At 40.8% G+C, this 25859-nt stretch overlaps 2 protein-coding genes across 7 annotated transcripts; both read right to left on the bottom strand.

The window, feature by feature from the left end:
* Positions 1–3029: 3029 nt before the first annotated feature.
* On the bottom strand, positions 3030–11787 carry LOC311034992 (P2Y purinoceptor 3-like). Of its 3 annotated transcripts, none has more exons than XM_084043042.1 (4): positions 11552–11787; positions 7250–7691; positions 6314–6705; positions 3030–5801 (listed from the first exon to the last, which is right to left on the bottom strand). In XM_084043042.1, the coding sequence occupies exons 2-4, from the start codon at positions 7511–7513 to the stop codon at positions 4982–4984; spliced, it is 1476 nt and encodes a 491-aa protein (XP_083899168.1). In that variant the 5' UTR covers positions 7514–7691; positions 11552–11787; the 3' UTR covers positions 3030–4981. The 3 variants fall into 3 exon arrangements, with proteins under 3 accessions (XP_083899168.1, XP_083899167.1, XP_083899169.1); XM_084043041.1 differs by lacking the exon at positions 11552–11787 and adding an exon at positions 11092–11191; XM_084043043.1 differs by lacking the exon at positions 11552–11787 and adding an exon at positions 9675–9750.
* A 1429-nt stretch (positions 11788–13216) lies between these two features.
* LOC311035252 (uncharacterized protein) lies at positions 13217–20680 on the bottom strand. Of its 4 annotated transcripts, XM_084043348.1 has the most exons (13): positions 20595–20680; positions 18812–18968; positions 18571–18706; positions 17841–17954; positions 17652–17734; positions 17073–17153; positions 16671–16745; positions 16431–16478; positions 16195–16291; positions 15928–16056; positions 15530–15621; positions 15103–15303; positions 13217–13936 (listed from the first exon to the last, which is right to left on the bottom strand). In XM_084043348.1, exons 9-11 carry the CDS (start codon positions 16271–16273, stop codon positions 15572–15574), a joined length of 258 nt encoding a protein of 85 aa, XP_083899474.1. In that variant the 5' UTR covers positions 16274–16291; positions 16431–16478; positions 16671–16745; positions 17073–17153; positions 17652–17734; positions 17841–17954; positions 18571–18706; positions 18812–18968; positions 20595–20680; the 3' UTR covers positions 13217–13936; positions 15103–15303; positions 15530–15571. The 4 variants fall into 4 exon arrangements, with proteins under 4 accessions (XP_083899474.1, XP_083899473.1, XP_083899471.1 ...); XM_084043347.1 differs by lacking the exons at positions 17073–17153; positions 17652–17734; XM_084043345.1 differs by lacking the exons at positions 17652–17734; positions 17841–17954; positions 18571–18706; positions 18812–18968; positions 20595–20680 and having other exon boundaries at positions 17073–17402.
* Positions 20681–25859: the final 5179 nt, after the last annotated feature.

Genomic DNA, 25859 nt, shown 5'->3' with positions numbered 1-25859 from the left:
ACTGCCTTTGACCACAACTGTTATTTGTGTGATATGAGGACGGTGGAATTAAAGACATTATCATTGTCTGTCATGATCACGGCCTCTGTCTGTGTACAGTGTCCCTGACATGACTGTTTGCGACACTGGGTGTGCCTCTGCCCCTCTAGTCTGGTTTAAACCCTAGCCTGGCAGATTAATATTACTAGGGCTATTTTTTCTTTTTTTGGCACTGGCATATTTGTCTGGTTTCCATCTTCTTTTTTACAGTCTATGGTTTCCATGCTACCTCTCCTTTCCTCCCCCCTCTCCCTGAGGCCAAGAGTCTGATTGGCCCTAAGTGCAGTCACCTGTGAGGACCAGCTGAGCCTGGTTGTGTGATGAGCTCCTCAGACTATAAAGACTGTGTTCTTATGTTGGGTGTCCAGACAGTGCTGACTAGAGACGGGGGAAAAGCCGTTATAGATCAGAAGGAGACAGCTTATGGCAATGGCAATGTCTTGGGCACATATAAGGGGGCATGACAATATACAACCGGTGATGCGGCCATGTGGGGAACATGGAAGGGCCTGGAAGTTTAACTTTGCCTGGGTGGGGGAATGAAATAGCAGAAACGATGGGAGTGAATTAAGCAGAGTTTAGTCCAACAATAATGATCCCTGAAGTGGCTCCATGATGGCTCCATGGCTACATGCGGCATAAAAATTAGATTGTTATATTATAGATGTCAAAAGGAGGGAAAGGGGTGAAGTCGATTTAGGGAATGCTTTTAATAACTATGTTGAACGAGAACACAGTGATTGTATACAGGTCTCCACAGATGGATCATTAAGTCCCCAGATACAGGAAGGACAGGGACAGCCTTTGTAGTTCTTGGGAACAACTGTGCAGTATATAAACGTGCATCAGAGTAGTTTAGTCTGGGGGTGTATACAATGGAAATGTATGCAGTGTTAATGGTATTACAGTGGGTGGAGGAGGCACTCCAAAGCTTTCCTTTTGCTCAAAATGTAGGGATGCTTTACTGTATAATGTGCTTCAGCCAGGTGCATAAAAACATAATCCAAAGGGGAACTGAAATACAGTTTGTGTGGGTTCCAGCTCATGTGGGGATTGAGGGAAATGAAGCAGTGGATGTGTTAGCCACGGAGGTGCCAGCAAGTGAGGAGCTGCAGGTCCATATGAGCAAAGCAGAGGCGAAATCTATAATATGGAAGAATGTGTTGGCAGAATGGGTGTTCACTCTCCATTCCGACATCTCACCACTCCGACTAGTGGCTTCCGCGTGCGGTTAGGGTTAGGGTTAGGTATAGGGTTCGTCAACGTCGGAAAGGCGACATGTCGGAAAGGAGAAATGCACCCGGCAGAATGGCAGCAAAGTTGGGATGGAGAAGGAAAAGCAAGGCATCTTTATCAAATTCAAAGTAAAGTCTGTGAAAACATAGTACAGTAAGGGAAGTAGGAGAGAGGAAGTCATAGCAAGATTAAGACTGGGACAAATTGCATTAAAAAAAGCATTGCATTTAATGGGTAAACTTCACCCTATAGGTTTAAGTGATCACTGCCAGGAGGAGGATTCTGGAGCATGCTATATGAACTGTAGTCGCTATCAAAGGGAAAGAGAGAGCGCATGGTGGAAGAGCTGTGGGAGTTGAAGAGATTACTTTTAAAAGATAATTAGAGCTGCAGAGGATAACACAGGGAGAGGCACAGTTTTTAGATTTATCAAAGAAACCCTTTTGCGGGATAGATTGTTAGTAAGATCACTGAGATAAACAGATGGGGTCTGTAATGCAACTAATAAGGAAGCCAACCGCCATAAAACTGTGTGTTGTTCAGTGCTGGTGTACAATGATGCAAAAAGGATGACACAAAAATACCTGAGGGCTTGTTTCCATTGTGGTCCAAAGCCAAACAAAACTAAGTTTTACTCTTATGTACCTGTACACAAGATGTAACGATAAAGTAGAACCTTGAACCTTGAACCTTGGTCCTATGTATTCAATTAATCAAGACGTTTAAAGACATACAAGGCCCTTATTGTAGATTGCTTCCATGCATTTTCAGGTTGTCTTGCAGCCTGTTGAGATCCGTAATTGAGGATCACTGGCTGGCCCAAATTAGTACTGGGAAATGCAGTAAATACTGAAACTTGAGCACACGGATCCATGCTGTGAGTGAGCACTACTGCACTACGTCCCAGCTAAAGCCACCTGTTCTGTTGTCACTACAGTCATGGATGGTTGTATTCTACTATGTGTGCTTGTGCTGCTATGTTGTGAATGTAAACTGTGGGTGTTTGTGTTAGTTAAGTGTATTGCAGTTACTAGTAAAGCCTGTCAACTGCATCATTGTTGTATCCTGGGTTTATTGGTTTGAGTTCTTGAGTCATGGCGCATTATGGGCTTGTAGATCAGTTATTTTTGAAAAGCTTTAAATGGGGCTCAAGTGTTTAATGTTCTTGTGACATGATGGATTGCTCTGTAAAATATATGTAAATTAATTTCACAGAAAAATATTTTCTCATGTTTTATATTCAGCACAGTCTGGCCATAATTTTATTACACAGTCAAATGAAGAGTTAATTTGTCTTTGAAAAGGTACAAACAGATGTTCAGGTGTATAAATATGCAGATAAACAGGACAACATTGCAGAGATTCCAGGACATACAGTATTCCAGTTTACATTCATTATGTTCTTTTGCAAATCTGGTAACAAATTCCTTTGCAAGAAATGTCTTCACCAATGTCTTTGTATAGTAAGTAACACAATTACTAAAAGGTGAAATTCAAGTCCTCTAGAGGAACCTGTGAAAGCTGCTGAAAGTAGTAAAAATGAAAATGTGTAATTCTGCCCTAAATAGCTTGAGCGGTTAAACTAGGGTTTTTTGTGATTCTGAATGCATTGCCAGCATTTGTTTTGCCATGTCCACTTTACCAGCTTGTTGGAAACCCATTGTTCATGTGAAAATAAATATTGCGTCAGACCATAGAGTATATCATTTTTGTCAAGAACTCAGACACTGTCAGAGAGATACAGACAGACAGAAATTCTCCACTTAGATCAGTTTATTGAAAACATTTCCAGAAACCTTGTATTTTTTGCCAGAAAAGGCAGATGCTGACAGAAAAAAAGGCCATACAAATAAATATAGCTTTGTAGGATTTGACATTTTTTACACAAACTAAAATCCTTGCTGCCAAAAGAAGCAGCTATGGTTAGTTAAAATGCACCAGTCATTTTACCTATTTCCTTCCTATTAAAATACTTAGTGTAAATATCTACTGTATAGCACTTTAGTAAATAAAGTAGCTCCCACCGCAATGTTTGCATTAACAGTTTCAAGAGTACTACTTTACCAAAATCAGAAATGACATTACATTTAGATGTCTATAACAAGTGTGAAACGTACCGTGCATCAAAGTGGGGTCCGGGGACCCCCAGGGGGGGTTCCAGGGGGTCTCCAGCAAAGGTAGTTAATATAGCATCACAATCATTTTAACCAATTTAACCATATTTTATACTTTGGCTATTCAAAAATATGAAATCCTTTTTTATACAAATATATTTCATGTTGATTTTTAAAATAAAACAAAGAATAGTTGACAGTATTTAATCAAAGGGCCTATACATTCTACACACGCACGCACGCACAAACGCACGCACGCACGCACACACACACACACACACACACACACACACACACACACACACACACACACACACACGCTGTCTTGGAGCAGAATTGCTGATTTATTTTTAGACCCATCGGATCATAATCACATTCAACTTTGGGAACAATTCTACTTTGTTTTATTTTTTCGTATTTTATCTATTTGCCTTCCCTTTATTCACCCTTAGCTTAGTATAGATACTCCAGGTCAAATATTACTACAAGTGAGAGTTGGTCTGTCAAATCTTTACTCAAGATAAAGTACTGGAGTGCTTGCTTTAAAAATACTCAAAGTACATTTTATTTCAGAATCGTGAAAATAACAGATCTGCAAGTGCAGAAAGTGTCACACTGTGACTTAGTTACTGTCCATCACTGCTTTATAATGAATGAAAGTGTTGTTTAGTGACATTTGATAAATACAGACCGTGGCATGACACGGCATATAAAACACATTTCCATCTTGGTAATGTGGTTTCAGTTTGTCCTTCCTGAATAACAGTCCAACGTCAATGTCCTGACAAACCACATATTCACTGTGATTCTTCACCTGATCACAGCTGTTTGCAGGAAATAAACAAGGGCCTAGCAGAGGAGCACTTCAGTTCAGGTTTTAGAACTGTCCACAACCCACCAATGAGAAACAGAGTGAGTACACAGAAATGGTGCCATCTTATAATGAGCATTAGTGAGGACCAATTATGAAGATAAGTTTGAAAATGGGTGAAGTGTTATCTTCGTCTGGAAACTCCTTCCACGCAGTCTGACATCACTCGTTCCTTTGCTCAGTCTTTCAGTCATTGACTCGCTCTACTACACCAAAGCTCTTCCCTGCTAATAGCAGATGTACAAGCTCATAGCGCAGCTTGTACATCTGCTGTTTTCGGCAAATGTTCGCCTTAGAATAGGGACGCTAGAGTTCAAGTGGTTCCGCTTCTTTCTTTTCTTCTGGAAACTCATTCGACCCTATGGAGCCCCAGAGGTGAAATAGTGTTTTGTTTTGTCGTAGGAACGTCATATTTATGTCATGGAGACAATTTAACGTGTGTGCATGTTGTGCCCACTGCCCATAACTTAACAACATGGGAACGTTATCTGTATGTTGAGGCCACGACTTAATGAAGGTGTGCTCACAAGATCCGTATGTACCCCCAAGATAGATCCGTATGTACATTCATTAAGTCCTGGCCACAACATACAGATCTCGTTACCTCAGGTTATTAACTCATGGCTAATGTTCCCATGACTTAAAAAATAACAAAAAAATGATTTAACTTACGGGGCTCATTCATTCATTTGTTCATTCAGTCATTCAGTCATTGACTCGTTCAATCCGCTGCATATCGTACTTTGGTCATTCCTCTGTGAATGTACACCAGAGTCCTGTTCACTTCCTTATCCTCCTTGTCGTTCACTCCTTCCCCCATCCCTCCTTCCTCCTCGTCCGCAGCCTTTCCCATCATCCTCAGCGGCCACAGCAGCGTGCCTCCACCGCCGTGTTGCGGGTGTCGGACGTCGTCGTGGCAACATGGAGCCCCAGCCTTCTCCTTGGTGAGGAAGTAAAGCAGAGCGTTGAGCCAGGCGTTGAACGACGCGAGCGGCCGGGTGATCTTATAACACATGGACACCATGGTCATGGTGTGGCACGGCACGCCACGCGTCACCTTGAGCACCAGGAAGATGGTCCGGGTGACGTGGAAGGGGAAGAAGCAGAGGGCGAAGAGCAGCGTGATGGTGATGATGGTCCTGATGGATTTGCGACGCCGGTGTGCGTACGGCGAGTGGGCGCCCAGGTAGATGGCGGTCCCCGCGTTTCTCCCGGGCAACCTCGCTCCTCCTCCCGCGTTAGGTGTACCCCTTCCTCCTCCTCCTCTTCGCACTCCCCTTCCACCGACTACGGACCTCCCGCCTCCGTTCTCTCCTTGGTTTCGTGAGTGCAGCGTGCGGAATATGGTGAGAACCACGTGAGAGTAGCACCAGGCGATGATGGTGAAAGGCACGAAGAAGCCCAGCAGGTGGAGTATGATCCCGTACGGCACGTAATCGGAGAACTCCTTATCGATGGCGTCGTCCCAACAGTTCTGGTATAGTTCCACGCCCTCGTCCAGGGTGTCGTTACTGCCATTCATCCACGTTGGCCCGCCGACACTGTTGGATCAGAAGCAGAATCAGAATCAACCTTAATGTGACATAACAGGTGTACTGGTTCACAGGAAAAAGGAGCAGTTATGTACATGAGGTTAGACATACTGTAAGGTGCAGGTTAAAAAAAGATAGCAGCAGGATTGTCTCGCGTAGCCAGACAACTATTCCACAATCTCCGAATGCTATATAGAGTCTGGAACTACACCTCCCGAAATCCAAGAGAGGAAACTGGCACTTCCGTTCACGAAAATATATTTTAAAATATCTTTACATTTTACATCTCTGCTAAGCAGCAAGCTAAATATGTTTATATGATTTTAATTGATATTAGGATAAATTTGTGCGAAACGGAAGTGGGGAGGAGGCTTCACGTCCGGTTTGTATTTTAATCATGATCAGAGCTTCCGAGTCCCAGACTGTATGACCGGAAGCATTTGAAAATTGTGGGAGGCAACAGTCTGGCTACGCGAGACTAGCAGCAGGATCCTTAGAACGGTATAGACTTAAAGTCTTACCTGCTGGTGACATAGCTGCTGTTGTTCGACATTCGCCCGAGACCCGGTCCGCCGGTCGCATCGTTTCCGCCCCGCGTTACGTGGCCGGTCTGCGCGAAGCGGAAGATGGGGCAGGTCAAGGCGAACACCACCCCCCACACCAGCACGCACGTCCACTTGACCGCCCGCTTGCTCTCCAAGGTGATGGTCCTCATGGGGTGGCAGATGCCCAGGTAACGGTGGACGGAGATGCAGGTGAGGAAGAAGATGGAGCAGTAGAGGTTGAAGTAGAACAGGAAGCGAACCAGGCGGCACATGAAGTCTCCGAACACCCAGCGGTCACGCATGATGTAGCTGGCCACCAGGAAGGGCAGCGACAGGCCGTACATGAAGTCTGTGGACGCCAGGTTCACCTGTTATGGAAGTTATGAATAAGAACGTATAAATGTTATTAGGACTGTAACTATCGATTATTTTGATTGCGATTATTCGAGAAGCATATTTTTTAAAATCATTTCTATGTTAATCGATAATTGATGTTTGTTTTGATCGTTTTTTTTGTTTGAAAATTTGAATAGATTTTCTTATCTGAACTGAGCAGTCTGAATAACCACTTGCCCTGTTTAATACTTCATCATACAGCAGTGTTGTACAAAAAAAACGAAAATAGCAGATCCAATTTCATCCCATCGCAACACGTGAGCTTGTAGTCGATCTGCTATTTTCACTATTCAATTGTTTCAAGTGATATTCAAATTTTCACCAAAGTCAATTATTTTAGAATAGAGTAGGCATCACCAATTAAAAGCACCCAAAATGGATTAAACACAAGAAAGCAGATGCTTGTTTCCATTATCCATTACAAAAGACACACAACAGAGACTATACAGTACAAGCAACCATACAAAAACACAATTGGTTAAGATCAATTAACTGTTGCTCCACTAATTCACAGACCATGTAGATGAGGGAGGCGTTCCAGCGTTTGGTGCGTCTGAAGGATCGGTACAGAACCACTGAGTTGAGACTGATGCTGAAGACGAAGGTGAAGGAGTAGCAGATGGGGAGGAAGATGTACTTGTAGGACTCATCTATGCTGCAGGAGGAGGCTGGAGGAGGAACGGAGGAGGGAGGAGATGAAGATGAAGATGAGGAGTTGAGGAGAACGTGTAGGATGGTGTCCAGGTGGTTTGGAGGAGCCGGTGCGTCTATGGGAGCCATGGCGAGAGGGATTCAGAGGTTCTCACAGGCTTGGGATTTTCCACGGATGGTGTCGTGGTGAACTTCCTGTTTCATCTTGCCCTCACATGGCGTCTCGTTGATCTGCGATCTGTTCTGAATGACCTGGAATCCTCGATTGGTGGATTTATGATGGACACCTCTGCTAGAGTATATTCATCTGGAGAGAGAGAGAGAGAGAGAGAGAGAGAGAGAGAGAGATTTATAATCATTATTTTACTTTGTGTTTTTTTATGTGAGTGAAGATTTGATCTTGATAAATTGTCCTGCAAAAGCAGATTGTTTTGGAAATGTCAGGCCACATCAAAACTCAATCATTGGGTCCGATGCCGATCGCGATTTTGGAGAGTTCTTAACCACCAGGTTAACCATGTCACGGGGGTAACAGTTCAACAGTTTAAGAGATGAAGTGGGGCCTGGCAGACAGATGCGAGTGCACCACCTGTGCCCTGTACAGTATAGACCACCATCGGATGCTGGTCTCTTTGGTGTGGGACCTGTGACAACGGCGTGGCTGCACGACATTGAGCTGGACATCTGATGATGATACACGAAACATAGCCACTTCATCCTCCTGGGAGATCCAGAGGCGTTCCAAAGGCCAGAGTGGAGATATAATCCCCCGATCTGGCTCTTGGTCTGCCCTGCATGGGGTCTCCTTCCAGTGGGACCTCCCTAGGGAGACGCTCATGAAGATGCCCGAACCACCTAAACTGGTTCCTTTCCATGTAAAGGAGAAGAAGTACTCCAAGTCTATCCCGGGTGATTGAACTTCTCACCCTATCTCTAAGGGAGATGCCAGCCACACATCTGAGAAACCTAATTTTGGCCGCTTGTATCCACGATCTTATTCTTTCAGTCATTACCCACATGTCCTGACCATGGTCATTTTTGTACACTCGTAGAGTTAAATCAAGGTTCAGGATTGTTCAGGGTAAAAGGGCCCTGACCCGCCCTCTTCCTGTCTCTCTGACCATTAACTGCCACCTTGCACAACCTCCCAGTGTGTGTGTGTGTGTGTGTGTGTGTGTGTGTGTGTGTGTGTGTGTGTGTGTGTGTCTGTGCATGCGTCTATCTGTGTGTGTGTGGATGTATGTGCGACTGTGTGTGCGCATGTGTATGTGCGTTCATGTGTGCGTTCATGTGTGCGTGCGTTCGTGCGCGTGTGTCCCAGGTTGTGTACAGGTGTATAGTGCTGAATCAGGTTGTTCTCACATCATTAACCCAGCAATAAGTAACCACACTTCCCCTGATGACTCTTCATCATCTGTTCCTGTGTCTACAACATCATTGCTTAGGCCACGCCTCCGACCCCCACGCCATGGGAATTCTGGGAACTCAGCACACTTCACCAAACAAGCCCATCTATCACCTCATTGAGAAACATTCGAGAGCAACTGCACATTTTGTAGCTAGTAGATAGGACCCCAGCCGCAGTCCAAAGGTACAGCCTTTAAAGCTGTCCTACCTACTATTGTGTTTATGAGCTTCAGACAGTACTACTTGTCATCCAGTAGGTGTCGTACCAGGGTCTGAATGTTTCAATAGATGAGTAGGGAGACTACCTCCAACCACAGTAGTTATATCACATTTAGAGCTTGGGCCGATACGCGGCCCTCACACCTACACCGCTATAAACACCTATCATCTCTGTCGGGTGGAAACCTCATATGTCCAAAACTGTTACTTTTCAGGATTCAAGCTTGCAGATCTGCTACTGTTGATGCGTTTGTGTGACGCTGTAGTATTATCAAGTAGGGCATTAAAAAAACACATAAAGTTATAATATGGAGGTTTCTGCCTGACAGTAACGATATGACAAACACTCAAGTGTTTGTTCAGTAACAGGGGTCAATATGTGATCAATATGTACTGTATGATCCAGCTAAAATGTTTTCCTCTCATTTATTTTGTCATAACTTCCAATTTAGTTTATTATGAGTTCTCTCTCTTGATAAGATGACATTGGTATCTTGACCCAAAATTGTATTCTCTGTTTGCAAAAGAGCTGGAGAGACGGGGAGACCCTATTGAAGGGTTAGACTCTGATTACTATTGGAATATAAGAGCTATTTGACACTAATTCTAACAAAATTAAGTAAGTAAGTAAGTAAATACATAAATAAATAATCACCTACTGCACCTTTAATTGAGCATTTATAAATGTGAACATGCTTCTCTCATGTTAATCATGTGTGATGTCATTCAGGCTGGTTGTTGACACAGTGACAGCAGGTGGCTTTTCCAGGGACATGGGTATGTATGTCATCTGCCTGGAAGGAGCAGGCTACTCACAGCTACACATGCATCAATGTGGAAATAGCTACTCTGTTCTACAAGTACAACTCATTGCATTCAGAATGTGAGTGTAAGCACAAAAGTATTTGGATCTAAATAAAGCAGAAAAAGTAAAAGTACTCAGTGTGCAGAGGGCCCTATACTTCAGAATAATACATATTATCTTATTGTGTTGCATGCATGAATGTTGCAGCCGGTACAGTGGGCTGATTTTAATGACTTTATATACACTTACTGTAACTATTATAATACATCCTAGTGTTTGCAGATGGCACAACAACAAGTCCTTTATTCCATACATTTATCATTGCCTTATTGTACAAGACGTTGTTTTACTGTTATGTTGGCCCGTGTTTGATAGTGTCTGACTGTGTGTTTACAGTACACAGTCTACAGCTAAATATGGTAACACTTTCTACGAATTCCATGTCTATAATGCAAACATACTTACACTGCCTTATAATTACACTGCAATCATCATGTATTGTAAAATTGTAAATTATTATAATGCACTACAACTATGATAATTATTATACACTATGATCCCATGGCCAAAAGAATAAGTCTGTGAGTGATCAGTAATTATGAAGTATTACACATATGGGACATTACAAGTTATTATTGTTTTAAAGCATTGGGAATATTTATATTATTGTGCTTATAGTTATTATTATACATTATAATGCATTATATGTTTACAATGCATTATATACATGGGATGCATACCCAAAAAGGTTCACATTTGTAGATATAGACTGCTTTTCCTCACACATTTATAGTCAATAAACCTTCCATTTTACAAATTACTGACAACTATTTTGGTTCTCTAGAGTCTATGTCTCTATGGGATCAAAAATAAATACATGTATATATCTATAAATACCTAGATCTTCCAAATGTTCATAAAACATTGAAAATATTTATTTTCGTCATTGGAGGTATTAGTTTTCAACATAAGTTCATCATAGAACACTTTACCTAAAAACCTCGATCTAACACAGTAAAATCCTCAGTCCTCATTTATCCATTTGTAACTTATTGGTCTGTAACTCCCAGAGTGTACAATGTAACCTTAAGGGTCCATTTGGTTACATTTGCACACTCTGGAAGTTAAGGATCACATTATGAACCACTACAATAACAGGGTAATGTTGATAGAAAAAGCTTTTAATCAAAACAGCATGCAGAGGCTGTCAGACGTGTGCTGTAAATGTATCCAGGCAGTAAATGCACCTGTATCTATAAATAAAACTCATAAATACCTCAATCACTGTAGTCTGCTGGTGCTGCTGATACACTGGACTGTACCTGGACATGTAAACAGCCTCCTGTCTCTCTCTGTTTCTGTCTCTCTGTGTGTGTGTGTGTGTGTGTGTGTGTGTGTGTGTGTGTGTGTGTGTGTGTGTGTGTCTCTCTCTCTCTCTGTGTCTGTCTCTCTCTATCTGTCTCTCTCCATCTCTTCCTCGGTCTATGTCTCTCTGTCTCTCTCTTTCTCTCTCTCTGTCTCCGTCTGTCTGTCTGTCTGTCTGTCTGTCTGTCTGTCTGTCTGTCTGTCTGTCTCTGTCTCTCTCTCAGACAAACCTAGACAAACATCTTTAAGAAGAGGAAACTCTTCTTAACTTGACTCTGATGAAGATGTATTGACCTGGAAAACACCAGTCTTGAGTTTTTGTACTTAGCACCTTTAATTAAAAACAATACTTTCAAACTATTCATTCTTACCTGTAGAAGACAGCAGAAGTCAACTTTTTCCAGCTTGAAGAAGAGTTGATGTTGAAGTTGAAGACAAATCAATCAGATGATATGGGTGATCGATGAGGTTTGTTCGACCTTGGGAAACGGCGTGCCCATGAGTTGGGGATTGATCATGGATGACCTTGAGCGTACGCGTGATCAGAAGATCTGTAGCGGTGTGGAGGCGACCGCCGCGTCCTCAACCATCCAACCGAAGCCTGTGGTTTCCATGGTGATGACACCCCCACCCCCCTGTCTCTCCATGTGGGTCATCTGCTTTCTCTCTGTCACCTCCCTCATCTGTGTGAGTCACCTCCCAACTCCCAGCGCTGTTATATGTTTTACTTTAAGTAAAAGTAGCCAGAGCATAATATAATACATTTTCTGTTACAAGTAAAAGTCCTATATTCAACATTTTACTTGAGTAACAGTATAAAAGTATGGCATCAACCTAAAGTACCAAAAGTACAAAAAAAAGAACATATATAACGAAACAAAAAAAGCAGATCAACAAACTCACAATGTAACTCATTGTGAGCTTATAGATCTGCTATTTTTGAATAGACTGTTCGTCCTGATGAAGGTTCAGACAGTGTGTGAGGCCTTTTTCTTTGATTTGATATCATAGACCCCTTTCTGAACAAATAGACTAAGTTTAAAGTAGGGCTAAATTGGTTCATGCATGTTTTAATAATATTCTAAATCTACAAAGCAACTTGTAACAAAAGTATTTTTTTCTTCATGTACTGTAGCCATGCATGATGTGCAAAAAAGTGTCCTTGTGCATGTCCAAGCACCCCCATCTGAAGATTTGTTATACCAGGGACCCCCAGAAGAGAAGATTTATGTCAAATAAATTCAAAATTATTCAAAACAAAGTGACTACTTTAACCTATACTAATGCATCATAGTTTGTCACTTAATTATCTAAATCTGCTACTTACTAGTTTACTTTGCAATTTAAGACTGTCAAGATAAAAAGTAAAATATTTGCCTTTGTGTGATGTAGTGGAATAGAAGTATAAAGTATGACAAAAAATAGGAATACTCAAGTGAAGTAAACAAACCTCAAATTTGAGTAAATGCACTTCATTTTCCACAAAGACGAATGCATCACAGGAAAACGACAGCTGTCGTAGTATGCAGGAATACACATGCAAAACAGAATATACACACACCCAGAGGAAAAATCTGCTTCTCATTTTAATCTCAGATGCTTCTCTTGAGCAACCAGCTTTTATTTCTCATTTGAAGATCACTTAAAGATCACCTATGGATTTTATGGCTCCTAACTTGAATACTAGGATCCGTAAGCGAGACATAGGGGGAGACAGCGGTATATACATTAGAGCTGTATTTGAGAGATAGATGAGGAATAGACAAGATACAATAAGAGCTGTATTTGGGAGATAAATGAGACATGGGCGAGATACATTAAAAGCTGTATTTGAGAGATACATGAGACATAGGCGAGATACATTAAGAGCTGTATTTGAGTGATAAATGAGGCATAGGTGAGATCTCCCTATTGGCTTTGTTAAGTCTCTTTAGCTTCTCATTGAGACATACATTAGCAATAATTGAGATTTAATTTCCCATTTCTCATTGAGGTATAAATGAGTGAACATGCTAATAAATATTTAAAAAACAGCATTAATTGTGGCAAAAACACATTTATTGAAGTATCCACAAACAGCAGGCAGCTTTAACATATATTTATATGTACAAAAACAAAAATGTATTGGCATCAATTTACATAAAAGTTGAAACTTAGGTATACTGGGAGTGGGGAGACTAAAACTAAGACGAAAAATGTTCTACCTTTTTCCACTGACAAACTAAATGGAAACTAAATAAAAGCTATGATGACTAAATATACTGACAATTTCGTCAACAAATAACTAGACTAAAATGTTAGGAAGGGACTAGTGGACAAGCGATCTAGTATATGTCATCTTACAATTAGTTGCATGCTGAAAATTGCAGATCTACAAGCTCACGTGTCGCGGTGCAACGTGTTGTGAGCTTGTAGAGCTATTTTCAGCAAGTGTAAAAACAGTCATTACGACGGCATCAAGGCCCGACAAAATACATTTTTAGTCGACTAAATCAACTGTAGATTTAGTCGACTAAAATCTTATGACATTTAGTTGACTAAAACTAGACTAACACTAAAACATTCCAGGTGACTAAACTAAGTGAAAACTATTCAAGAGACTAATGACTAAAACTAAAATCTGCTGCCAAAAACACTGGGGAGTACATAGTCCTTTGCAGCACGGCTTCGGCACTTGTTGGTCATGGCTTTCTTCAAGCCCTCTTCACTGAAACCATTGGTCCATGATGCCAGAGAGGAACACCGCAAGACGTAGTCTGCAGACAGAGAAGATGACATGACACAAGTCAGTCAACATGGGTTTCCCCCGGTTAAATATATACATTTTAAAGACTATATGACTCTACAGACTGAGCACAGCATAGCCACAGACGAGGCCAACCTGGTTCAGAGTGTACTGTACGTCCCACCAGCGCAACATGTTGGAACATGCATTTTTTTTTACTGCACAAAGGCAGCCAAATTGCCCAATGATAATGTATTGGTGACATCATAAATTGAGAATATAATTTACAAAACCAAGATTTGTCAAGGATCAAGTATATTTATATGTCCCAAGCTGGGCCTTTCACAGCAGATAATAAACGCCCTAAAACACAATACAGTAAGACAGACATGTGTATATTGTCACAAGATACCCCCAACAATCTTTTTAGCCCTCTTAAAAGGAGAATTCCATGCTAGAATGCTTTCTTACCTTTCTTTGTAGTTGTTACGTCCCCACCAAAGAGGTCCAGGTGTTTATTTTGTGCAAAAACTCCTTATTGCCTATTTCCCCTACCGTAGGCCCTCAATGAATTGCATTGAATGGAATGGGAATTGAATGGGGCTATGGGGTGTTGTGCTAATTCGCTTATTTCCATCGAAATAAGTAGTAAAGTGTGCCGCTTGGGATATTATTTACATTATGGAAAGAGGATATATACAAAAATAATAATAATTTTGAGCAAAAGAAATAAGCGAATTAGCACAACACCCCATAGCCCCATTCAATGCAATTCATTTAGGGCTCATGGTAGGGGAAATAAGGCCAATAAGGAGCTTTTGCACAAAATAACACCTGGACCTCTTTGGTGTGTACTTAACAACTACAAAGAAAGGTAAGAAAGCCTTTTAGTATGGAATTCTCCTTTAAGGGCATTTTTCTGTCTAATACCTAGATTATCATACCAGCAAATAGCAGCAAAGTATATGACAGATTCAATGAAGGCTCTATATCATTGATTTGTTTACCTGAAACCTGGCTAACTTCCTTAAACAGAAAAGGCACTGCTGGCCTTTCTTGCAAACAATTTCAGTATTGGAATCGAATTTCAGACGATTGTCGATTATGGTCCCAAGATATCTATAAGTGGTTACCAACTCCACTGACTGGCCATCTATAACACTACTCTGAGGAACTAGTGGTGTGACAAATACTTACTGAACAGTGCATCCCTCTTCGCCTCATCCAGTTTGTTCTTCCCCTCTGGGATGACACCATGCTTTCCGCATATGACGGCATTGCGGCACTCCTCATGGGTGAAGAACACCTCGAACAACGCGTGGAATAGCCTCTTGCAGTCCTTCCTGGCACGCTGGTGTATGGCTGCCAGCTGCACAGAGGAAATCAACTGTCCACAGCCTGTGAATAGAGAGCGAGCAATTAACCAACTGCATTTTAAGACATCAGTTTTGCACTTGTAAGGCTCAGCTACATTGACCCCTTTCTGCGCTCAGTGCACCATGAAAACAGACAACTGTGACCTTCTGAAAACTTCACTATCTAGTTGCAGCTCACAACACGGATCACTCGCTACCAAGAACGTCAGGTTCAGTGTGAAATGTATGGCAAACGTAAACATCCATACCTGGATATAGCTCCTGCTGCCCGAGACTGGACACTCCAGACTCTAGGTCACCAGGGTGATAAAGCCCTTCAGTGCGTCTAGTTGCTCAGAGCCTAGAACAAAGACAAAAAAATCTGAGTCTACTGAGTGTATTTGTAAAACAATAAGATTGAGTACTGTTCTATATAGCTCTACAGTATATTCTGATAGCAGTCATTGATGAGTATTTGTTCAGTAGCAGGGGTCGATCTCCCCTGCTCTTCAGTAAACAGAAAATGTAGGGATATTTTGGGATACCAAAGTTTTCCAGTCATGTCAGAGAACTCACAAAAGAGGTACAGGATAAAGTAAAGTTTAAAGTGAGACAAAGACATTAGCAGACAACTGAAAACTGCAACATTACAGGCAATAAAACTTACTGATACTGGAGAGCACAGTGGTTATCCTCCTCAACTGGAGCTGGAGCTTCTCCACCTCAAACCGACAAGAGTCGCAAGGCTGCCACCCTTGACCCTCTGGTATGTTCTGGTCCGATGGATTTGGTTGACCTGGAAAGATTGAAAGCACGTCAAAAACTGTAAAGAAAAGTAAAAAAAAAAAAAAGTAGAATGCAAAACTCATCTATGAATCCTGAATTTGAAGGACAACAGTGCCAAGTCTGCTGACACTTAGCTGAGGAACCACACCTTCTACTGGAGCATCACTGGACGGAGATGGAGGTTGCAGTACACTGGGTGTTTCTTGGTTCCACTGATCCAAGTCCATATATGTAGCTGCATACGGCTGTGCAGAAAAGAGAAAAGGCCCTTAATTGTACTTGGTCAAAAATCATCAAAACTATAGGCTACTATACAAGCTCATAGCGCAGCACCGAGTGCTGTGCTCCGAGCTTGTAGGTCTAAATGGGTTAAGAAAGACATACCTCATCAACAGGTCGGCAGGCCTGTGTAGAAGAGGCTGGAGGGTATGGCTGTAGATCGGGGTAAAAGGTATCACAAGGTTGCAGAGACATAGAAAAGTAACCTTAGTTTGTAGTCTGTCAAAGATCTTTAAAAAATAGCTATGCCTTTATGCAATGCATTGTGGATTTTAGATAGACCAATCAAAAGCAATGTGGAATGTAATACAAGTCACAAATAAATTCAATCTAAAGAAAACATACCTCTTCAACAGGTCGACAGGCCTGTGTAGAGGCCGGAGGGCATGGCTGTAGACCATAGTTAAATGGGTCATAAGGCTGAGAGACCGAAAAATGACATTAGTTTGTAGTCTGTCAAAGATCAGTACAAATACATTTACTAAATGAAGTTGTGTTCAATGGAGTGTTGTGTTCATCACATAACATTCACCACAGTATAAATACACCCGAGATCAGTTGACTCAAATGAATTCCCCCCTCCTCCCCAACAAACCTTCTCATCCACAGCTTTGCCCTGCGATACTGTTAAATTTGAGCAGAAGGTGTGGTCTCTTACTACTAGTGAACCCAACACTTACAGTATATCTGAAATGTTACAAAGTCACAACTTAAATGTAGACATTAAATGTATTGAAAACATTTTACCGTGTCAAGAGCTGGGCAGAGGGCCTGGGGAAAGACCGGTGTGGCCCAAGGGCTAGCCCCACTTGAAAACGGATCATAAAGCTGGAGACATAGCAAAATAACATTAGCGGTAGTTTGTAGTCTGTCAAATTGAAAATCTACAGCCAATTGTAGATTAACTAACCAACACTTACGACATTTTTATCTTTAACCCATTTTGTACGGGACGCCTTTTGGTGTTTTAAGCATTATGTTATACTTTAGCTATTGAAAAATAGCAGATCTACAATTTCATAGCCCGGCACTTTTTGAAAAAACGTGAAAATGTAGTGCAAATCTTTGGATATTTTTTTTCAGAGCGTTTTTAACTGAAATCTTTGCTTCAGGGGGGTCCCTGGAACAACATATTTTCAGATGGTGGTCGGCGGCCAATTACATATAATCTTGGGGGTCCTTGACATAAAATTTTTTGAGAATGACTGACATAGAAACAGGTTTTTTTCAGAAAACTGTCAGGATTTAGAAGACATTTGTAGAATCGATCCCAGGTCTAAATGGGTTAAGTAAAGACGTTACATAGTATTGAAAAGAACATTGTACCGTGTCAGGAATCTGTGGACAGAAGCCCTGGGTGTGATGGCCTTAGGGCTTGCTAGCTGTGGTGCAGACCATTGAGCAGAAGGCTGGAGAGACATGAAATCTAACATTAGAAAAAAATATCTGAAAATAAACCAAAACAAAAAAGAGAAAAAGGGCGTGGAACCAAAACTCTTGAGGCATAAAACTCACACGGCAAACAAGTCCGTTAAGGAGATGTCAAAAGTCCATTCAGGCAGGATGTCTAAACCAGCAGGCATCCACCGGGGTGAGGAACTCATGGTTGGAAATCAGTGACATGACAATCTGGAAGGGCACAAAAAAGAACAATATAAGTATTGAAAGCTGATTATGAGGTGTAGGTGGGAAGACAAGCAGAGAAGGTCAGGTATCTACAGGGCTGAGAATTGGGGACAGTTGTCATGTGATACAGGTGATGAGGAAAGGTGTGTGGACAGTTAGAAGATGGCAGGTCTGGGGAGGTGAGGGGCAATCCAGAAACTGCCCTGTGATCCTTTCTTCTTACATTAGTTGACTTTCCCTTTTCTGAACAACACCTAATAGGTAAAGTCCTTTTGCACACCTACTTACAAAGGACATGCAGTTACACAGGAGATGACAGCCAACGTAGAGAAGAAAATAAGTGGTCCTGCACACCATATTCAATTACTTAAGATTTATTTGCTTAACTACCTAATGAAGGTCAGCTAATCGAAACGTTCTTACAAATAGATAAATAAAATGTAACTTAAGACAGTGTTCTGACCACTTCTTTACTTCTGAACAACTCCTAAAATCAGAGCCTGAGATAGAGATCTAAAAAAAACTAATTAAGTAATAAAACTCTACTAAAATATGACCATGACAATGTCATTCATATAGTGGGGAAGAGAATGGTCCAAATGTTTTGCACATAACTTACACTCAAAGCCAATCGAAGTCCATCAATTGCTTCAGGAGGGAGGAGACAGGAGGACAAACCCACTTTTCTGGCTGAGCAGCTTTGTTGTTTGGTGCCACCGCCAAATTGCGCCAATGGGTTGATCCCAACGAAACATCTGAAATCACAAAACACATATGGAAAAGGTGCACTCACAGCTGTTCTACAAGAGAGCACATCTTTTGAGTTACACATGATGGTTCTACTTCAAGCAGAAAGTTACCTTTGAATGAATTCCAGTGTGTAACAGGCGTGCTCCTCCTGGTACACCAAAGTTGTAATAACTGGAAAACTGCCATTCCAGCCAGGAAGTTGATCTGTGGAGCCACAACGACCGACCTCAATGCTCAGCATCCATTGTGTAGCTGTGAGAACTTCACCTAAAGATAATTTGACATATATGGTTTGCATGTTAACAGTGTTTGTCTGTTGCTTTCCACATAACAATAGACTGTTAAACTAAAACATGACCTCCATATAGTCTCCGTATTTGCAATGCTTTAAAACAGATTAGAAAAAAACAGTAAAAAGTGTGCAGACTAAACTCAGTGTTAATTTAACTGTCTTAAGCAGGGGTCTTCAACAGGGGGTCCGGGACCCCTAGGGGGTCCTCAGAATAACTACAAGGGGTCAGAATTACTACAGGGGGTCCACCAAATCTTTGTGTGATATGATTATGTTAATTTAACTGTCTTAAGCAGGGGTCTTCAACAGGGGGTCCGGGACCCCTAGGGGGTCCTCAGAATTACTACAGGGGGTCCGCCAAATCTTTGTGTGATATGATTATTTATTTTACCTTAACCAATTGAACCTTAGCATCCCTTTTGTGAGGAGAACTTTAGCCAAAAATAGCAGATCTACAAGCTCACAACGCCTCACGCTGCAAGCTTGTAGATCAGCTATTTTTGGCAAAGAGGGAAAAAGAGCAGACCAAGTAAACAAAAAAAGTTGAATCTGAAACACAATTTTATACAATATAGAGGGGGTCCCTGCCTCATCTCTCTCTCAGCTAGGGGGTCCATGGCCTGAAAACGTTGAAGACCCCTGGTCTTAAGGATCCATTCATTCCATTGGTACATTTGTACTCTCTTTCCCTAAATTAAATGATTTTACTTTGTACTGTAGGTTCAAAACAAAATTCATAGATGTAATAATAATAATAATAATAATAATAATAATGAATTACAGTCAAAACAAATGAGGCCAACATTAGCTCTCACTGATGTGGTCTGATTTATACCTGAAATAAACAATGACATCATGCACCACATGGAAATTAATATGCTAATGCCATGTCTAAGACTGTGTTGCACGCCCCAAAAAAACTGATTTGAAAGCTCACAATGCGTCGCTGTGAGCTTGTAGATCAGTGATGTTTGGGCATGCGTGAGTCTGTATAACCCCCTGTATTATGACAGTCATGACGAAACTTCAACCTGGTGTTTGCACGTTCTCCATGTAATGCCCTACATCTACATTAACGTTCAGATTTCAAATATAAAGTGCTTACCCCATGGCCACGGATGTTACAATCCACTTCGGGTCGGTGTAAGTACCCGTATATTCCGGATTGTTAAAAAAAAAGCATTTTAATCCGATCGGTGGCCATTTTGTCATAGAGTTATAATGTAACAGAGTGCAGTACTCCTCCCAACCGATAGGGTCAAGTAGTTGAAAGCGTACAGAAATACGGAGAAAATGGCCATCGATCGAATTAAAATGCTTTTTATTGAACAATACAGACGATACGGGTACTGCCGAGTGCCCGAGTAGACTTGTAACATCCGTGACCATAGATTGAGCACTTTATATTTAAAATCTGAACGTTTATGCAGATGTACAGGTTGTAAATGTAGAAAGTGCAAAAAACTGGTTGAAGTTCGGCCGTGACGCTCGTGATGGACGAGCGTCGTGTGATCCATAGCTAATACACGACAAATGCACGACGTTTACGATACTAACAAGTTGGATAACACACTTTAATTCCATAAAGTAATTAATCTTACCTGTTATCTAGTAGAGTAGAAGCACGGAAGCAACTGGTTTGTAAATAAATGTTCTCTTAGCCGACGGTTAGTTTCTCTGGCTGAACCCGCACCGGTTCAAAACTGATAAGCTCCGCCTTGAACAGCTGCGTGACGTAATGACGTAATGTCGCACTGTAGGTCTGGTCAGGTTCTCAACCTGTGGGTCGGGACCCCCAGGGGATCCCCACCTGATTGGGGGGGATCTGTAGGTGGCAGTGACAGTGAAGTGACAATTTAAGTAACCCTTTTAATACCTTAAAAAAAAAAAAAAAAATACTGCATCAAAAGTAATCAACAAACTATATTTAAAAAAATGGTCGAAGAAAAAAAAGAAAATAGCTGATCTGCAATAAGAAGTTATAGATTTTTGAAATAGTTCAAAGTTAAGCTTTTCTCACATTTTTCAAAAATATTTTTTTTAAATTAAAAAACATGTTTTCAGACTCAAAAGAGGACGCTGAATCAAATAGGCTAGGTCTCGATTTTGTATGACCCTTATAAAGTGGTTTAAACAAGCGTTAAAATTTCATAAACTTGGAAGCTTTTTTCACAAACATATTTTTATTATTATTATTTTATTTTGACCCTTCCACCCTCTTATTTAGATCATTTTGAGTCGAATGGTAGGTTACACAATAGTCTAGTATTGTTTAATAGGGAAGTTATAGATTTTTGAAATAGTTCAAAGTTTATCTTTTCTCACATTTTTTAAAAATATTTTATTTTTAAATTTAAAAACACTTTTTCTGACTCAGAAAAGGACGCTGAATTGAATGGAATAGGTCTCGATTTTCTAGGACCTTGGGAAATACAAAAGCTCACCAAAAAGATTGGACGTTGACTTTTGTCACAAAAGTTATCACAAAATCTGGAACTAATCGCTCCAGATATTTTTTAAAAATCTAAAACTTCTCTCCATCCATATTGAGAGTAAGCCGGATATTTTGGCACCAGCCCTGATTTTTTTTGACACTGATAAAGCTCAAAGTTCAGCGAAAAGACTGCAAAGGTCAACTCTTGCTAAAAGAAGAAAGAAATTATATTTTTCTTCGAGACTCTGGTTTTAGACAAATATGATGACACTGATTCCAAATATTTACGTTTTATTTTTCTCGGAAAACAGGAAGTGCCTCAAAAGGCCACTTCCTGGTTGGTTTTAGGGTGTTCCAGGCCCGTGATTTCCCCGATATATTTTTTTCCTAAATCTACACGTAAAATAATGCCAAAAGTCGAGATGATCAAACACTGATATCAAATCATGATTTAATTATCCTTTAATTGGCTATGGTTACGGCTTCGCTATCTTGCTCAATATCTCGAATACGATAAGGACTTAGGGTCCACTTTTTGGATATGTTGTAGAACTGGCTAAGACGCACGCATGGATGTCTTGTTTGTCCCGTTACGGCACTTTTTTTTTTGACTTTGTCCTTTGGTATGGTCTTAAGGTTTAAGACTCTATGAGCCTTCCAAAAGTATAGAAGGTCAACTTAGGAGTGTCGTACCGTGACAAACAAGACGTGTGCGCCTTAGCGAGTTGTACAACATATCCAAAAGGCAGATTCTAAAGATGTATGGTTATTGAGATATATCACTTTATTGCACGTATTAACTTGACATTGGACCCTAGCCAATTCTCTCGTAGAAGCGCTGCTGCGCTGAAAATAGCAGATCTACAAGCTCACAACGCGTTGCGATGCGACCTGTTGTGAGCTTGTAGATCTGCTATTTTCAAATAGCCAATGCAGCCATACAGATCTGCAAGCTTAACCGAATGACTGTTAAAGAAGTTTGTTTAAATTAGTTTATAAAATGATATATTTTCACAGCGATTATTTATTAGTGTAGATATACATTTATGAGTGGATTATGTGTCCAGATGCCTCTCAGTCAAACAATGCTTGCTCCGCAGGTCTAGGATGGAATAAACGGGTGCAGCCAACGTCAACAACTGGTCTCGACCAGACGTGAGATTTCAGCCTACCGTAGGATAAAGCCCACGTCAGGATATATTGATAAATGCCGAAAGGTGCGGTGATCTCGCCGTACGCCCATTATTTGGGCTGCACCGCGTTGATAAATGAGGGCCAAGGTGTGGGCCAACATGCATGCTGTTCAGTTTGTCTTTCAGAAGGGGGGGGGCTGTATGGTGTTAAAGGCGCTTCGAAAATCAAAAAATAATATCCTCACAGCACCACTTTCCTTGTCCAGGTATGTAATGTAGTCGAAGCTATTGAGGTCAGAATTAAAATCCCTGTATAAGGTTGCAGGTACCCCAACTTTAAGCTGGTTCCCTAGGCCTAGTAGAGCCTAGGGAAGTTGAATCGCATTCATTTTAATTGTTTATGATACTAGTCACCTATTTCTTGGATTATGAACGTTGTCCCAAACGTTCATAATCTATCACGTGGTTTCCCAGTTTTTGTTGCCAGACCCAGGGGGTCGGCCTACATGAGGCTTTGTCCGTCCCCCTTTCGTCCATACATGGGCATAACTCGGTCCCTTTCGTCCTTACATAGGCATAACACGGTCTGTCCCCCTTTCGTCCATACATGGGCGTAAAAGTCTGTCCCCCTTTCGTCCATACATGGGCATAAAAGGGAATTTATTCTGGGTCTGGCAGAACCAGGTCTCCTGGTCTTGTTGTATTTGTATTTCATAGTAAGTCCCAGAAATAATGAATTAATTCCTTATTGGTGTCAAATGAGATATCCTGAAGGCTTTAACAAATTGTTAATAATAACTGAAATTAAATCACTGATACTGGACATTTTGTCTTGTGGAAAAAGGAGAAATGTCCAATTACATTGGACTTTTTTAGATTTGAACATAAATGGTAAATGGTGCATTTATATAGCGCCTTTATCAAAGGCACTTTACATAGATTGTGCATCAATTCACCCATTCACACACCGATGGCGGCGGAAACCATGCAATGCACCAACCAGCACATCAGGAGCAATATACTGTAGAGGTTCAGTGAAACCGGGTTTGAACTGGCAACCTTGTGGTTACCATCCAGCCACAGTGAGCCACTCTACCCCTGAGCCACTGCCACCCATAAACATGAATAAATATGCTTATAATGACTTAACTATTATATAATTGATATGTGCTAATTGGATCACCAAAATGATTTGTCTATGATGAATAATAAATTAAGGAGTCTTTTGAGTCATTTCTAGTGGTCAGACTTTGGTAGACTTTTGATATGTTATGAATAATTAAGGTCTGGTGCCTATCTGAGTCTTATGGGATTTGATCGATCTCAGTATTAAAGAGCTCTAAATGAGATTATGTTGAGCTCTCACTCTGAGCTATATTTGAGAAGCAACAATTCTGCTATACTGAGCAACATTTAAGCCATTTTTGATATCTCCTGTATAGCTCAACAGAGCTCCATCTGAGACATACTGAGTCTATTTCTCAGGAGAAAACAATGAGAAACATACATTTGAGATGCAACAATGCTGCTACATTGAGCAACATTTAAGCCATTTTTTGAGATATCCTGTATGGCTCATCAGAGGTTCCATCTGAGACATACTGAGTTTATTTCTCAGGAGAAAACGATGAGAAACAGGAGCCATAAACTGAAATCTCCTTTTTGCCTCACATTTATCTCATTTATGGCTTAAGAAACAAATGAGCCAGAGATGAGAGCTCAAACTTGGATTATGCTTTCCTCTGGGCATGCACGCACACATACACGCACGCACGCACGTCATAGTAACAGTAACAACAGGTTAGCTGCATGCATACATAATACAGCATAGAGACAGATATTGTTGACAAGTTGTGTATTCATGGATGCGTTCATAGTGGACTATATGACGTCAATCTGTTGCTCAATCAATACTGATGACGCATGGACACACCCCCTGTTTCTGTTACTTCAAACTCACTGGTGGAAGAAGTCACCTGTTGACCAGAGTCCCTCAGTTCTTTTCTTTTACAGTCTTTGTACAAGTGTAGACTCGGAGAATGTACACATTTGTACACTCTCTCAGAGTTAAATTGTGTGTTTATGAGACTGTATTGAAAGAGAATATGTTTACTGTGTGTAAAGTTAGGTGTAGAAAAACTTGTATGGATCCACCTTTAGTCAATGCTACACCATGCCTGATGCTTCATCACCAGAAAGCACTTGTTGACACATTATTGCCGTATGCAATCCATAACTTATTTTAATGAATAAAACATAATTAGATCCAATCTGCATCACAGAGTAATATAACTCGTAGGCCTACATCTGCAGTGGTTGGAGGTGGTCTCCCAACTCTTCCATTGAGACATTTTAAAAGACCCTGGTGCCTGGTAGGACACCTACTGGTTGACAGGCAGCACTGCATGAAACTCATGAGCCCATTACCTCCTGGGGAATATACCTCTTGCCTGAGCGGTTGAAATAATAAGGTCACCTTCAAATCCTGGAAGGACAAATTACGGGTTGCAGTTTTAAATGTGAACTAAAATGGAGGGTCTTAAAAAAAAACATTCTGGAATGTTACAAAGAGAAATGTGTCGACTCAAACTATTCAAAAATGGAAGGAAGTCATTGTAACAAATAAAATAAAACACAGAACAAAACTCCTAATGCTTGAAGCTTTAAAAATGTAATCTTTTGCAGACACAACTTGCCAAAACGTAAACCTACTGTAGCTCACCTCTGTTTCTCTTAAATACTGTATATGGAAGACATTTGAGAACTCTACACTCGTAAGATCATGGACATACATGGAGGTGGACAGTGACAAAGTACATTAACTTGAGTAAATTATTTGATCTATACTTTACTCAAGTATTTGCTTTGGCAATGTAAACATATGTTTTCTCATGCCAATAAAGCTCCTTTGAATTGAATTGAGTATTTGTATTTTTTGTATTATAATGACTTTCACTCAATTTCTCATTTCAAAGCCAGATACTGTACTTTTGACTCCACTACATTTCTAAGAAGGGAAAAGGGAAATTATGATAATAGCAGATCTACAAGCTCACAGCACTTCACGATGCAACAAGTTGTGAGCTTGTAGATGTTATAAAAAAAAAAATCAATACAGCAATAGATTGATATTAAAAGATAAGAAATTACTTTGTAATTGAACTCTTGTACTTTAACTCAAGTACACATGTGACAGAGCAACTTTCACTTGTAGTTGAGTAATACTTTGACTCAAGTACTGGTGTTGAGTACTTTGTCCACCACTGGTCTCATGGGTGAAAACGTGTAGTTTGTAACTT

The sequence above is a fragment of the Gymnoscopelus microlampas genome (assembly GCF_963454915.1).
Source record: "Gymnoscopelus microlampas genome assembly, chromosome: 19".
Lineage (NCBI taxonomy): Eukaryota > Metazoa > Chordata > Actinopteri > Myctophiformes > Myctophidae > Gymnoscopelus > Gymnoscopelus microlampas.
This window is presented reverse-complemented; position numbering and strand designations above follow the sequence as displayed.

Coding starts and splice junctions, on each gene's coding strand:
- LOC311035252 (XM_084043345.1), bottom strand. CDS start 17,176: ATGTTATTTTGCTATGTCTCCAGCTTTATGATCCGTTTTCAAGTGGGG. Junction 16,746..17,072: donor TCTGCCCAGCTCTTGACACG/GTAAAATGTTTT, acceptor TCGGTCTCTCAG/CCTTATGACCCATTTAACTA. Junction 16,292..16,430: donor CCTGCCGACCTGTTGATGAG/GTATGTCTTTCT, acceptor TTTTCTGCACAG/CCGTATGCAGCTACATATAT.
- LOC311034992 (XM_084043042.1), bottom strand. CDS start 7,513: ATGGCTCCCATAGACGCACCGGCTCCTCCAAACCACCTGGACACCATC. Junction 6,706..7,249: donor ACGCCTCCCTCATCTACATG/GTCTGTGAATTA, acceptor CTTCCATAACAG/GTGAACCTGGCGTCCACAGA. Junction 5,802..6,313: donor AGCAGCTATGTCACCAGCAG/GTAAGACTTTAA, acceptor CTGATCCAACAG/TGTCGGCGGGCCAACGTGGA.